The 15,088-nt window shown below is 43.9% G+C and overlaps 1 protein-coding gene across 1 annotated transcript; it reads right to left on the bottom strand.

The window, feature by feature from the left end:
- Window positions 1-8,376: 8,376 nt before the first annotated feature.
- On the bottom strand, window positions 8,377-13,240 carry LOC118514335 (protein G12-like). The gene is made up of 3 exons (XM_036061144.1): window positions 12,060-13,240; window positions 9,057-9,229; window positions 8,377-8,738 (listed from the first exon to the last, which is right to left on the bottom strand). The coding sequence occupies exons 1-3, from the start codon at window positions 12,502-12,504 to the stop codon at window positions 8,631-8,633; spliced, it is 726 nt and encodes a 241-aa protein (XP_035917037.1). The 5' UTR covers window positions 12,505-13,240; the 3' UTR covers window positions 8,377-8,630.
- Between the last annotated feature and the right edge of the window lie 1,848 nt (window positions 13,241-15,088).

Raw genomic sequence — 15,088 nt, 5'->3', positions numbered from 1 at the left:
TTTGCATAATTTTTTAATACTTTTTTTGATTTAAGGTAAAATATTTATCAATTGTTCATTGTGTTTGTTGCTTTCAGGTTAAGTGTATAAGGTGGTACAAAAGCCTTGAACAATCTCTTAAGGCTGAAAAGTTACTGCTGCGTACTGAGTGGTGGTCTGGATGGGATTTCATCCCCGGGTCCTGCCGCTAGAAGACTGGCACCGCTTTTGCCTCAGCCACCAGATTGCTCCTAATACTGTCTAATGACTACAGATAAAATAATAATATGATTCTGCAAACATTATTTCAACCTTGTTTTACAACTATCGGATTTCAGATTAATTTTGCTAGGAAGAGAAAATATCATAATGATTGCTTATAATAAAATAGTAATGAGTATTAAGGAAAATATGATGATGTTTTAAGCAGTATTTTAAAATTTTTAAATGTTCGTTTATCTATGCGTTTTATCTCAAAGCATCCTTACCATGGTCAGTCATCTCGAGAAGCAAGAACAATCGTCATAATCTCTTCCATTCATTGGCCGTTAAATGAGGGAATCATAAATCTTCCAATTGAAATAAACAAAACACGCGTTTTCGGATGTTTGTTTTTCCTTTTGTTTTCTTTTGTTGTGCTCGGCCCGATTCGCAACAATAAACGGTATTCAATTATCGAATCTTCATCTTGGAAATATCCAATAACTGTTAACCTTTTCCGTTGATCGGATCGGCTGATTGTTAAATCCCCTGTTCCCAACCCGCTCGCGGGAGGAAGCGTACAGTAATCCCGCAGGCCACCAATATCATGAAAATGTCATCGAAACTGCACCCGCACTGCACGCCAGACACACACTCACCGAAAACATGAATATTCAAGGCACACACAGATAACCATTTTGTGAAGAGCAGCAAACAAAAACAGGAGCGCCGTAAAACATAAAAAAACAAGAAAAACAAATCCATTTTGACAGAAAAGAGGAGCGAAATGTGGCGAGTAAAAAAGAAAAACAAGAAAGAAATATATGTAAATAGTCGATGGCAAACTGGGTCCGACCGGGAAGGAAAAACATAAACAGTATTAAAATTCGAAACAACAGAGAAAATTGTGCCACCCGGTGGGTGGTGGAAAATGAAGCGCTTTTTTGCTGCTGTTTCGGCGTTGCCCGGTCCCAAATCCGCTTCCGGGATTCTGTTCGGGCAACCTACGGGGTTCACCGTGATCGGGCAGGGCAATTTGTAATTAAAAACACTCGAGAGTTTAATAAATTTTCCCAACGGGCACTCACATGGGTGGCGTAGGGTCCGGTGGTCGGTGGTGGAAATACTTGTATATGCATCGGTGGAAATGCATTTTCTCGTCCTTCAACAGACCGAACATTATCAACCTTTTAAAGCGAGCTGGATGTTTTTGTTTCGCTCATTGTATGCCGTGATTCTTTTCCTTTTTAAGTGCTGTGCTCAATGACACTGATGCTCAAAATAGACACGGTGATGACGATCACATGCTCTGATTACCATGATGTTATTGATCATGTTCTGAGTAGCGCTGTGTATAATGTTTTTCGTGTGCACAGAGGGTCATATATTCATATATAATAATTCATATTGGTGAATTATAAGCATGCGTGAGATTTAATGTCTGTTTAACATGTCAATATTTTATTTGGTTGCGTCATGTTGCAATTTTTCTGCAACGATGTGGATGAATATTTTAGGTTTTTCTCTTATTAAAATTAGGGAAAATGAAGTGAAATGATATGGTAAACAAATATAAATTAATTATCTATCATATAAATGAAAGTTCTGGGAATATTTCTGAACGTTTTCGGGTCAAATATTGCATCAATTTCCAAGAATTAAACCGATTTACTAAAAATGCAATTGAAAACACTTCTGTTTGAATCAAAAGACAGAAAATACTTTGCATTGAATCATCGTTTCATCCACAGTTCGATACCTTTAACAGTGGCACCGATCCCAAAGGAATCTCCCATGTTACCCATAAGCCTCATCCACCAAAGCCAACCCTCTGGAAGCTGTGGAATGCAAGAAAAAGTGGACCGCCGATGCAAAAAGCCACCGCAGCCAGCCACATCATCCCCCGGCTGAATGATGACACCTGTGGGAAATGTATTTATGTGTCTCCGTAGTGACGTTGTCGCATAAATTAAAATCGCTGTGCGCTCCTCCGCAAAAGCGCATCATCACCGAACCCGTGCTTCCTTCCGGCTGGCTGTCCATCGTACGGCTGCAGTGGCTGCCAGCACACGGACCATCATGGTTGGGAGCGTGAAATTGAATTCACAACATTTAGCATGGAAATGCAATCCGCCGCTGTGCTCGTGTGTGTGTATGTGTGGGTACAGTTAAGCAACGGGGCCGGAGTCTGCTGAAGAATAACGAGCATCCATCGGGGGATGGATTTTCGATGACGGATGTAGTGACATTCGCTCCGATACGGAACGTTGCACCCATAAATGATGAGATCGTGTGCATCGCGTCGGTCGGCGGTTCGGTTGAATTCTTCCAGCGTGGTAGAGGAGAAGTTAAAGTAGAAAATGGTTTTTGGGCCGATGTGTGTATTGTTGTTGTTAAAAGTGGCGCTTAGGGTTGGTTGGAAAGGATTAGTTACTTTGGTAGAAAATGGTGCATTTAGATCACTTGGATGGGTTTTGAAAAGGGGGCGCGTTTCAATGAGAGATTAATGGAACATTTTAAGAGGGAAAAACGTGGAAAATTTAACATTATATTTGAATAATGTAGAATTTGGTTGAACAGTTAATGTTATGCTCTTACTAAGAATAGAGTAAGAGGCACTTTAACGACGAACTCAGTGCTGTGGATCTAATTAGACTATCCGGAGTCCGGCATGTAAGCCTTGTCCTAAGAATGGTATCGGAAGACCTTGCCTTCAAAAGGTTTTCAGCGTTTTCTGAGCCTTCTGAACTCAGAAGGACTGATGGCATTAATGAGTCTGTAGTTATCAGTCAAGTAAACGGTGCTAGACCAGTTAAACACAAAGGAAGTGTTGGAGAGGTTCGATCTGTTTGCGCCTAAATGTTGTCAATATTCAACACAAAGAATGTGTAGACGATCCCTTAGCGTTAAGATCAGATTTGAAGAGGTATTAGTTTTAGGATCCTTCTTCTTCTATGGCGCTACAACTTGGAAAGGTCTAGGGTTGCCATTTCTGGCTTCACTTTACTTGATTTTTAACCAGTACAAGGATAGTCAGTCCTGCGTACGGAGAGGTGATCTTAATGGGGTTTGAACCCCGGTCCTGCCGTCCGGCTCCACTATGGCCTCGGCCGGTTCGATGATGTCTCCGAGATTACTGGCCATAGCAGTTGAATATGCTTAATTTAAGAAATGTGGGCTTTAGACCATTATGGACTCAAAATAAGAAGATACAAGCGCATCACGCCCCTATTGCTCCGTTAAAAAAATGGCCTGAAATGAGTAATCAAAAGAAAAACAAGATCCGCTATAAATAAATTTCAACGCAGAATAGCAAATGATAATTTCACCTTAAATTAAAAATGTTTCAAGGCCCAATGTACGACGCATCCTCGCAAAACAAGCTCAAGAAACTCCAACAAAACCAATCCCTTCGTTAAAACGATCGGCAAGGACAGGGCAAAAATATGTTTTCCCTACTTGCTACCCAGGTTCCTTCCCTTCCCCTGGGGAGCTCAAATTACGAACGAACGGTCCCGATTTCATCGAATATCATACCCCACCGGACAAAACTCAATTCCTCCGTAATACTTCGATAACGAATTCCGGCAAGGCCAGGTTTCACTTTGATCGCACTTTGGAAACTGCCTCCGCTAATGCCACTTTCCTTTCCCAACCCACCAACGTTCGCTTCCAAGTTTGGCTAAAAGTTAGCGAAGGAGCAAAGCATAAATTTGATATGCATTTTCGGGCAAGTTTGGTTGGCCGGTTCCTAACGTCTAAGCCAATTTTTATCTAGCGCCACGCTTTCCGTTTTTTCCGGAGTGAAGGGATTTGTTCGGCCAGCTCACCTGCCGGCAAGGATGGGACAGGCAGTTTTTCGGCAGCTTGTTTTAGAGCGTTCGGGCAAAGTGGCCGTATGGCCAAAGTGGAAAAAAAATAAATAAAAAGGGGAAAAAAGGTAGGTGACCCAATTTACGACGCAAAGTAGGTTTCCCTGCGCGCTGGGACGCTCGCCCGGCCCTTGGTTGTACTGGTTGAAATCATTAGCTGAGGTAGCGTTTCATACGGGAAGCTGTTGGCGGATGCCGTAAGGAATGTGGGGCTGAGTGTGTGTTCCCTTTCCTCACATACTAAATCTTCTCCAGTTTCAAAAGGAAAAGCACACAAACTTCTTCCGCAGTATATCCTTCCGTCGTTAAGGGAAAAGATAGAAGATTCCGTTGCGTTGCTTTCCTCTCCTATTTTCGGGATGAAAGTTATTTTAATTTCTTCTCCGGTGAGGTTGGTTCCACCTTCACGGCGCTCCGGTTTGGTAGCGTCCATTATAATTGAAATTTATAAGGGTACAACTGATAACAGGAAGGTTTCGGAGCGGGCGTTGAAATACGACGATGACCGTCACTGTTTGTCGTGATCCGGCGGCAGAAATGGCATAAACATACCGATAAAGTAAAATAAGTCCGGCTGATTGCTATCGTTTGATGTATATTCTTTCATCGAGCAGGAAGAATTAGGCCGGATGACGATGTATTAACACACTTTCGGGATGATTAATATTCGCTCGATGACCTCGATGACAGGGAAGTGTACAGGGGAAAACATTTTCATCTCATCGTTTCGGGTCGATTTTTTTGAGTGTACGAGCAAGAAGATGGGACATTAGGTTAAAGAGTTTCCCTCGATTAGAACAGTTTACAATGGGCTGTTGTGTTGCTGTTACAACATTAATGTGTCCAATTTTCTCTACCAGCAACGTATGGAAGTGATTGATATTCTTCATCGCAGAGTTTTTGTTCACATCTTGCACAATTCTCCTGCACGAAAACTGTTCCATTTTCCAATTTGTATCACTTCCAATGTGTTTTGAATCCTTTTTTTTTTGCTGTAGCGTGCCCAGTGCCTAGGAAGAAAACTATGAGCTAGTTTTTGTTCAAAACGATGATATTTCAGTCGAAACCTGGAACCTAGTGTTTGGCGCTGCCACAACCGTAAAGTTTGCTTGATGTGAGTTAAATTGAGTAAATGATGTTTCCATCAAGTAGTACGTTTACCTTCCTATCCTATACTTATATTGTTCATGATTCTTCTTTGGCCAGAGAAGCAGAATTTTTGCACACTTTTTGCTGTCTCACTGTGTTGGGTTTGATGGAGAAAGAGTTCGGTCCGAATTATTGAAAGAAGCTGTTTTGTTTGTTGATTTTTAGCCTGATTTTTCTCATTTTTTTCTTATTCCGTAGATAACTTTTAAATTTATTTTAAACACCCTGTATTTGCTGTCAATTTTATTGTTTAGTGTAGAGAACATTGGACTATACAATTTTGAAAAAATGGATGATATTTTGTGATAGAAATAGATCTCTCTGTTTATTTAAAAAACAATCTGTATAGCAAGGCAATATAAGTTTCTTGCAACGTCATCAAATATCTACATCCCAACCCATCAAGAGCCGCACTTTCGTCTTTTAAATGTTTTCCAGGTCAAAAACTTCTCGCAGTGTCCTGTGCCTTCGAGCCGTTTAATTATACCACGAGTCACCATCAAGTTAATATTGTTGTTTGGCAAACACACTAGAATTGACATTAAATACCGTCTGACGCTATCCCGATGTACGGTGCGATGCGCCGGCTTTTGGACCCAACCGTTGACGACAACATCCAGCAGAGGGCCACAGGATCACAGCGCCAGAATGATCTGTTTTTATCGCTGTAGCATAATTTTCATTAGGTAAAACCGGTTTGCCTGCAGTCAATGTTTAATTTACGGTGCCGAGCAGATGTGTCCACTGTTTCAGGCTGCTGCTGTTTGGGGCGAAAAATTGAATCGTACCCGAAACAGTCCGAAAAGTCGTTGGAAACAGTTCTTGTTTAATTTTCCGTTCACTGTTGACAGTTGAATTTTGAAAGTTTATTAAATCCGAAGACAAACGCTTAGCACGTTGGCTGGGTGGCATTGGTTCTGGAGCATTATTCTGATTTCGAAGAAGAGATCACTTATGTTAAACATCTCTTCCCGGAAGTTTAACACAGCCTGTCTGTCAGATCATTTGTAAGGGAATAATAAATCGAATAAAGCACTCGCTGAGCTCACGTGGGAAAGTACTTCCCTCGTTTCTCGGTTTCTAGCGCGGTGAGGCTTTAAAGCTCATTTGGCTAAGGACTCCCCGGTGGAGCTCCCATGTGGGCGGACGGCAGAAAGTGCCGAGACCCGTACCGTTGACTCATATACCATTATATAGACTTAACAAGCTTGCTTGCCGGATTAACTCGGGAAGGGTAAACTAAGCTCACAGCTTGTGTCTCACGGGTCGGGTCCCAGCAGGAAAATCGCCCCTTTTCTATAATGAAAGGGTTGATAGAAAGCAAAAGAGAGGGGGCGATTATTCTCGGTTTGCAGCAAAGCACTTGAGAATAATGGAGATTCCCGTCCCCTGTCTAACGCCACCACCGGGGGTGAGGGGGGGAGGGATCGGGGAAAGCTTTTCCTGGTGGAAAACTGGCGATCTGGCTTTTTTTTGTGAGCTGTTGCTTCCTTTCTTACGCTTCTTCCAACTAATTCCTGCTGAAGATGCGTCCGTGCGAAACAAGTTTAGCGTGAAATATTACGTGGAAGAGCGCAAAGGGTTAATAGTATGAAGTTGGTAGTTTCCAGAGTTAGTTAGGTGAGGTTCTTTTTTTTCATCCTTCTTCGTTTGCACCCCTCACCGTGGCGAGATTTGTTTACTGTTCCGCACCTAGTGGGGAAGGAAGGAAAATCATCCGTGGGGTTGCACAAAAAGCAGTTTATATTTTTGCCACCTTGCCACGCGGAAACACGCGGGTATGTGTTTGCCGAACGTAAACAGTTTAACCGGGGCTGGCTGGAACTTAGTGGCGAGCGTGCCCGAAGCACACGCAAACAGAGGACATCTGCCAGCGTTCGCGTTAACACGCGCTTTTGATCAAGTTTTAACCGGATTTAGGGCGGGTTGAACAATGAGCGGCGGGCGAAGTTTGCTTACCGCGCGTGTCGTGTAAGGAAGACGAATGTTCTGTTTTTTATTTGCTGTTCCATGTACTTCGGGAACCCTTTTCGGTAGAATGATTTCGTTTTTGCTATAAAAGATCCTTTTTTCTGAGTAGGCTGTAAGATCTTTCATAAATCATTTCAGAAACTCAATAATGTGTGGTACTCGCAAACTTTTAAATTAAAATCGCAAATTACTTAACAAATCGGAGATGAATAAGCTTCCTTTTGAAGTGTAAACAGTAATTATTTATCCGTGTGCTTAAAAGACATATCAGAGAGGCCCTTTGTATATTGTCTAAGAGATTCTCGGTCAGACTTGAAGGCTCTACGATTATACTATTAATATTTTTAATAAATAGTGTGGGCTTGGTTGCTTCTTTAATAAATCTCAAATTGTGTGAAATCTTGCAAGACTTAGTAGCAAGGGTAGATCATAGTGTAAGCAAACTAAGCACATACTTTAGGCCCCGAGCTCCTGACAACCCCTTCATATCGACAGAGGCTTACCTTCTGATAAGTAAGCTGTTCGATTCTGAGAGCCTGGATTATTAGGAGGCCTCGATTTCATGACTCCTGATAAAGAGTCTCGTCTATTATCGCCGCTTTGCCTTCGATTCCTTGAGACAGACCTCAGCAGACTTAATGTGGTAGGCTCCAAAAGGCTTGATCCACCAGTGCTTGATCTGCTCATTAATTTAAATAAATCTTGCCAAATTCTTATCAGATAAACTTTACAGCTTGATAACTCTTCAATGTATCGAAGCTTATCAAACAATGCAAAAGAAGAAAAAAAACTCAAATTTTGAGTGGAGATGACTTTGGGCTAATGTAAAACACCAGGAGTGACGGATGCAGTAGGAATGTTCTATTAGCTTCGAATGAAGTCAACCACCCGTTGTGTGGAAGTCGAGTTCAGTTCAGCTGCACTACTCTGGTCGTTATATGTTATGAGAATGCCACCGGACAACTAGGCGACCATCGAATATTTCTAGCTCTTCTTCACGGACAAAAGGTAGTAAGGAAGGAAAAATTTAGATATTGTCGATGTTTGTCATCAGAAAAGTTAGGTCACATACTCGAGGAATAATAAACTTGTACCAGAAACGATCAGGAGTTGGGTTAAAAATAGCGAATCCACAAATCTTTCGGCGTGTAAATATTCTTCTTCACGCATGCTCTAGTGTTTCTTGTTCGGTAATTCACAGTAATATCATGTTAGCAATCGTTTACACACAATTTTATTTACCACACAACGTATCGATTCATAGAATACCCTTACCGGGGAACACATGTTTCAGTTTTTATTATGCTGAACAAAACGCACACCGAAATAGAAATGTGTATCGTGTCCAGGTTGCGTTTGTTAGCTGTATTTTTCCCTCCCCCTATTTATATCGAATCTAAAAAAGGAGAAGAAGAAGAAAGGATCCACCCCCAAGGGAAAGCCCCACACTGGGAAGAATTAGAAACTACTGAAACTGAAATACTTCTGCACGAGCTGTATCCATCCGGGAATATCGAATCCGTGCCGCTGCAGTCTCCAGAGAAGTATCCGCAGCTGCTGTGAAGACTGGCCAAGAAGCAAGAAAACAGAAAAAAGAAAAATGCCATCAAAATCTATCACAAATATGAAGGTATTTTTGTAACGGGGCACACCACAAAAAGGTAACAAAAGGGGTTCTATTTCAAGCATCGGAACTTCGAATCCCCTTTCGGTGTGCGTGTGCCTCCTGGGCTTTGGTGCATTAGATGCTTGGCCCTAAATCCGGCACAGCGTCCGGAAAGGGAAGGAGTGCAGTGGGGGTGACAATTTCGTTGATTGAATGATCGAAAAAAGGGATGGAAAAGTAGCGGGGTGGGGATGGGTGAACGGTTTGCCAAAACCTACCTGCAGTGTGTTGAGTACGTTCTCAAACTCGCCGCTACCGATCTGCTCGAAGAAGAAGGAAAAGTCATTGCTCGTTTCCAGCTTGTCGAAGAAAAGCAGGATTATTTCGTCCTGCGGCAGCAGCGCCAATATGTCATCGACTAATCCATTCAATCCTCTGGTGGTGAGATTTACTGCAATCGACACAATTGGAGAGTGAAAAGGGGGGAAACATATGGGTGAAAATGGTAAACTAGGTTTGGTGTTTGGTTTTTTTCTCCTTCGTTTCTTTCGACTCGGGTCTTGTTGCCGAGTTTTCCAACCGATCCCTATTGTGGGCACAATGGCACACGCTGGAATCAACTTTTACTTCGATTGGGATTCGGTAAATGGTTCGATTCGGTTGGTTCGGCGCTACTCGAAACCGAACCGCCGTGCCGTTGTGTTCTGCCGCTTGTTAGCGGGAACACTGCTCGATGGCAAACAGTAATTGATTAATAATTTAATTTGCTACACTTGCAATACCGCATGCAATTGCCGACCGCCGGTGCATACGTTCGGTTGACCATTTTGTCATACGCTTCATGAAGTGGCGATGGAGGATTCTGATTTGCTGGAGGGATTGCATTACGTCTTGCTGCCTGGCAACTGCCATTCAGCCGTTCGCAATGACCGAAAGCAAAAGCTTCATTAGCTTTTGCCTGGCAGGCTTTGACGGTCGGATGTGGGCGACCGAACTCCGAAAACGCAATCGTCACAACTTTCATCAGCGTCACCAAATACAATCAACCAAATTGTCATCAACCGGCAGCCAGGGGCGTGGTGGTGGTGGTGGTTTTCCCCGATCAACACGAGCCGGACGATCGTTGTAGTTTTATGTTTATGACAATCAAGCTCAGGTCCCGCAGCGCGTACAGCTTATTCTATGGCGGATATTCAGTACTTGTACAGTGTGCTTCACGACATCTGTATATGCATTTTACTAGTTACTTTGGAGATGCTTAGTTTAGCCTGTAATTTGACGATTTCCTATTAGGTTCTTCACATGTGACTTAAAGAGAGCAGTCATAGAGACCTGCATCAGAATTTGACTATTCAGCTACGGGTATTTTGAAGGCAAGGAAGCCAGAAAAAAGCCAAACTAAGATCTCTAAAGCTGCTAGAGTCTGGTGATGAGAGATGTTCTGTGGAATGCAACAACGTTTCCCCTCCACATCCGATCAGCTTGACTCCGATTGCAAAGAAATGAAATCGTCGGTTCCACTTGGAACCGTCGGAATCGTCGGAACCGTCTGGAACCGCCGGAACAATTCGGATCCGTCGGCACTGGCTCAATGGTTTGATTCGATGGTTCAAACGCTTCAAACTGTTCCGGCGGATCCAATGGTTCCGACGATTCTGACTGTTCCGACCATTCTGACGGTTCCAGCGGTTCCTTCGGTTCCGGACAATTCGTTTGCACCTACCTTCCGGAACCGCCCGGAACCATACCCATCTCTTCGGAATTTTCTCCATCTCTAGTAGAGTGCCTGAAGCTCCAAAACATAAAACTTTTCCATCAATTCCACTCAAATGCTATTTCTGTGACACACACTGTGTTCCCATCCTTCACTGTTTTGTTGCCATGTATCATATAATCGTAATTGTAGGGCCTAAAACTCAAGAACGCGCCCGTAACGTATTATACTCCCACTCCAAAGTACAAGTACAGCCCTGACCAGAGCTGCTAGACACCAAACAGAGCTGCTGAAGCGTATTGTGGTTAGAAGCCGCCAGCGAAGAAAGCGGTGGCCTGTACTGAGACGAAGCTTTTCCCATTTGCAAGCCCATATGCAACAGCGACCCATTACATGCAGGTTGTGCCCGAAAGGTGATCACGGGGACACAATCATCGGCCCCAGTGTGCAAGTGCAGGATTAAATCGTAAATAATTTAATTGAATATTATTCCATTTCGACTCCGACGGGTCGGCTTTTCATAAAGCGAACCAGGTCGTCCGTCCGTCCTTCCTGGCGGAACCAACCTTTCCGGACGTTTGATTCGATTTCCGACGGTTGCCGCAGGAAGCCGACGAAATGCTAACGACGGAAGTGTCAAATGAAGACGCGCATTTACGTACGTTTGCTCCCTGATTGAATCGCCTTGCCGGCCCGGGTTTTGTGTGCAAACCGAACGCACACCGGGACAACGCATTCGCGAGCGCCCAGCGTCAACTCTCTGGTCCACACGAAACAAGATTATCGTCTTCGGGATGGGCGAACGGCGTCATTGCAATTGTACGTATGCACTTCCGGTGGGTGCGAGACTTTGAAGACGGCGTGAAATCAATTTAAATTGAAATCTGCTCCGCATCGGCCGTGTACCGGTTGCGTCTGCGGTTGCTTGCCCACCCGCTGCTGGGCAGGCAACGTAAAATGGCACTTTCATGGGTGATTGAATAATGAAGTTACTTCTGCTGACTGGCCCGTTGGGCAGTGCAGACGCTCTCCCAGTTCTCTTGCTCCCGAAGTAAGCAAAGTACTGGGGCAAGTCTTCATACGTCTGGACATATGGTGGTTAACAGCAGTGTAGCAGTTTCTTCATGAAGTTAACCGGCTATGTGTCCAGAAGGTGGACGGTTTATTTTCCCAGCCACTGGTGGGCTTTATCGTCCATAATCGCCAGGAAAGTTGCACAAAGCATTTTCGCTTTTTCAAAAGGCATCTAAATTACAAAGGCTTCTTTATCACACAATCCAACGCAATTCGAAGTTACATGATTGTTATCGGTTTTGCAATAAGATAATTGGAATTGGCGATGAATCTCAAACGAGGACATATTTGCCTTGCCCAAGTACTCGTACTATTGTAGGATAATGTTTAATCGGATGCATAATTGGAAAGCTTTCCCGGAATCGTTCAACCGAACGATTCGTTTAATCCTTCTGTGGAGGCTGGTAAGAAAATCAGCTCAATAGTTGCTGTCTGTGGTGTATGATTTCTGGTGAGATACTTGTTCCATTTAATACGGGGCAGCGCTACTCACACATCCTGACGCTTTCGTCCGGCTCGGCAAAGATGTCGTCCGCATCGAACCGCTTGTTCAGCTCGGTCCACACCTTCTCCACGCTGAACCCGATGCTGTCCAGATAGCGTCGGAAGCTGCGCACCTCGCCCAGATTCACAATGTCCAGCCGGATCTGTGTGTAGTCCTCGGTGGACACGTAGTCGAAGGCACTCTCCACCTCGACGTCGTAGTGATAGTAGTACTGCATTAAGCGCTGCACATCCTCGAACGGTACCAGATCGATAAAGTCCATCAGGTCCTGCTGCAGCTGGTGGCTCGGTTCCTCCTCGATGTGCCGGATGTGGTAGCCAAATATTTGGCCTAGTTCCGCCATCATCATCAATGCTATCAGTGGCCACACCGGCACCGTACTGACCGGTACTACTGTCCTTCCGATCGTACGTTCACTCGCGACACAAACCATCGTTATTATCGTGCGGAAAGAGCTCTAGGCTTTGTAGTTTAAGGCAACGAACCGAGGAAAAAACCCGAACCCGAAAGACTCTAAAACAACAACTGGGCACTGTGAGGATTTGAGCGATTTAATAAACCACTTCCGTAAGGCACCGTGGTGGTGCCTGAGCACCGAAACAAACGCTAGCACGGGAACGCACCGGGGCTCGAAAAATAAGCTTTCGATTCTGAAGAAGATAATAGTGTCCTTCCCCCTTAACGTGGGAAGAACTTCTCACCCGAGAGTTATCCCTTTCCTTTTTTTTTTCGTCGCTGAGTTGTGCCGGCTGTTTGCCAGGCCAGCATAAACACCAATTAAAAGCACCGCTTAGCACCGGGCACCCAATTTTCCACCGTCGGACGACGACGACGACTTATCGGACGTGGTGTCCCAACCGTGGGCCGAAATCAGCACATGAAATAGATTCATTTTCACGGTGCCACCAGCCGTGTTGTTTCGGCTAGAAACGGCCTCTATAATCACTAATCGAGATAACTTTGTTTGCGCTGGCTGAAGTGAAAATTGTGCCTTCGTTCCGATCCCCAGCTTCCCAGATCTTTGGCAGTTTTATTTGGCTTCTGTTTGATCACTTTCAATCCCCGCGCGGAGTAAAAACGATCGTCGACACGTCGCTTTCTTCTGCCTGGTACACACGGACACACTCGGACGGGTCGCGACTCGCGAGATGAAGCGTCGGAACGCAACTAAGCGATAAGCGTCCGGGGGCCTCATCGGCCATACCAAGCCATCGGGAGGATGGCTGGGGGTGTGCCGGGGTGCGTCAAGTGCGTTTCGTTGATTGGCTCTCTAAATTGAATCAACTGACCGTTTTGGGTGATTTGGGTAAATAAGCCGTTTGAAACTGCGACCTGCTGCGAACCTGCTGGCTGGCTCGCCGGCCAAGCGTTTGTGCCGTCGTTTGTTTGATTCGATTATCCAATTTACGATAAGAATCGGGCCGTCGTTTTTTCGCTTTACGCGAAGGTTGTCTTCCGTGGCTTGGGTGTCTTCGGTGATGGGTACGCTCTTTTTTTATGGTGCGCCATTTTGCTGAAGGCCGACCGGTAGTCCGATGATAACGCGTTTTAGGTGTGTGTGTGTTTTGTTTCGTCCCTTTGTTTAGGAGCTCATTATGGCTCGTCTGAAAGCAGGCGGAAAATTTTGTTATGACTCATAAAGTGAAAAGCTTTAAAAGCCGTTTTTATTTTAATTATAATATTGCTATAAATTTCGCACTAACGATACATTCCATTAATCGGCTAGTGCCCTCCAACGTTGACCATTGACGATAATCGAACTAATGTTTAATCCGCCATTTGGTGTATCATTCAATTAAGGTAAGAGCACTGCGAGAAGTTGATGGCATCATTGTCTTAGCAAATCGGATAATGTTTCAAAAGGTGTTTAAATTGAAAATAAATGCAAGTGGACAATCGAAAGAAGTTGAAGTTATTCATCGATAGATTTTAATATTATCTTTACCCATTGCCTTAACTGTAGAGCTGTAATCACAAGGTATTGAAGAGTTATAGACCCACACATCTTTCAGATATCAAATTGTAGTTTGACATACCAGGATTCGTTTCAGACTGAACTGAACGCAAAGCTGGATACATCTTGAGCAACTTGAGTCCTTACATCGTTCACAGTATGTTGGTCCAAAGAAAGGTGAAAACAGTTAATACTTCTAGTAAGCTAGTATTCAGTAAACTTTCTCGAAAACTGAAGTCTAATTTGCTTCCTACATTAAGCACCTATATATGATACTATTGTCACTTACTCAGAGGATGGTTAGAGTCTGTGAGTTAAAAACAAGTAAATAAAACGGTTAAACGGTAGGACGCTTTAGACAACATCTCCTGACATGGATATCATAGAAGTAATCGAATAGTTTTAGGTCTATACTTCTTAATTTGAGCGTGATTCTCCTGAGGTCTAAGAGCCCCGTTTGGTTTGAAACATTAATGTTTGCATCTATTGTAACGTTTAAATTGTTTGTTTCCTTGATAAAACGGTCCCTTGTCAACCAAGCTCACCCGGGATAAGGTGCCCTTTCACGGTTTGGAGAAGGAAATGTTTCCAAACCATCGTGAATTGTAATATTATTTGTAATTTAGCTTTAAGCAATACGGCCGTTCTTTATGAATAATAAAAAAAAAACGGTCCCTTGAGTGCCTCAAACCCGTGAAAGAAGGATTGAAGGGATGAATCTAAACGTGTTGCTCTCGAGCCGATGTCACATGCTAAGCAGCAAATTCCAATAACTCTCCCTTCCTAATTAAAATTACGCTCATAAGCTAAAGGCTCGTTTCAAATAAAGGGTCAAATCTCATTAAATACGCTCACTCCGCTATTCGGCCTGTTGCTTGAGTGTCCCCCGTTCTAGGGATTTCTTTCCATTTTCCACTAATTAATTCTATCCCCCACTGCAAACCGTTACGAACCACCGCCAGATGCTGCTGTGACAGTGCCGCCTAACACGACAGTCAACTTTCAGGGACAAAACTGCCAGCTTCATCGTCCGACACCCAACGCCAATGATATGGATATTGAA

The sequence above is a fragment of the Anopheles stephensi genome, chromosome 3 (genome assembly GCF_013141755.1).
Source record: "Anopheles stephensi strain Indian chromosome 3, UCI_ANSTEP_V1.0, whole genome shotgun sequence".
NCBI lineage: Eukaryota > Metazoa > Arthropoda > Insecta > Diptera > Culicidae > Anopheles > Anopheles stephensi.
Note: the sequence above shows the minus strand (reverse complement) of the source record. Positions and strands in the feature narration are given on the sequence as shown.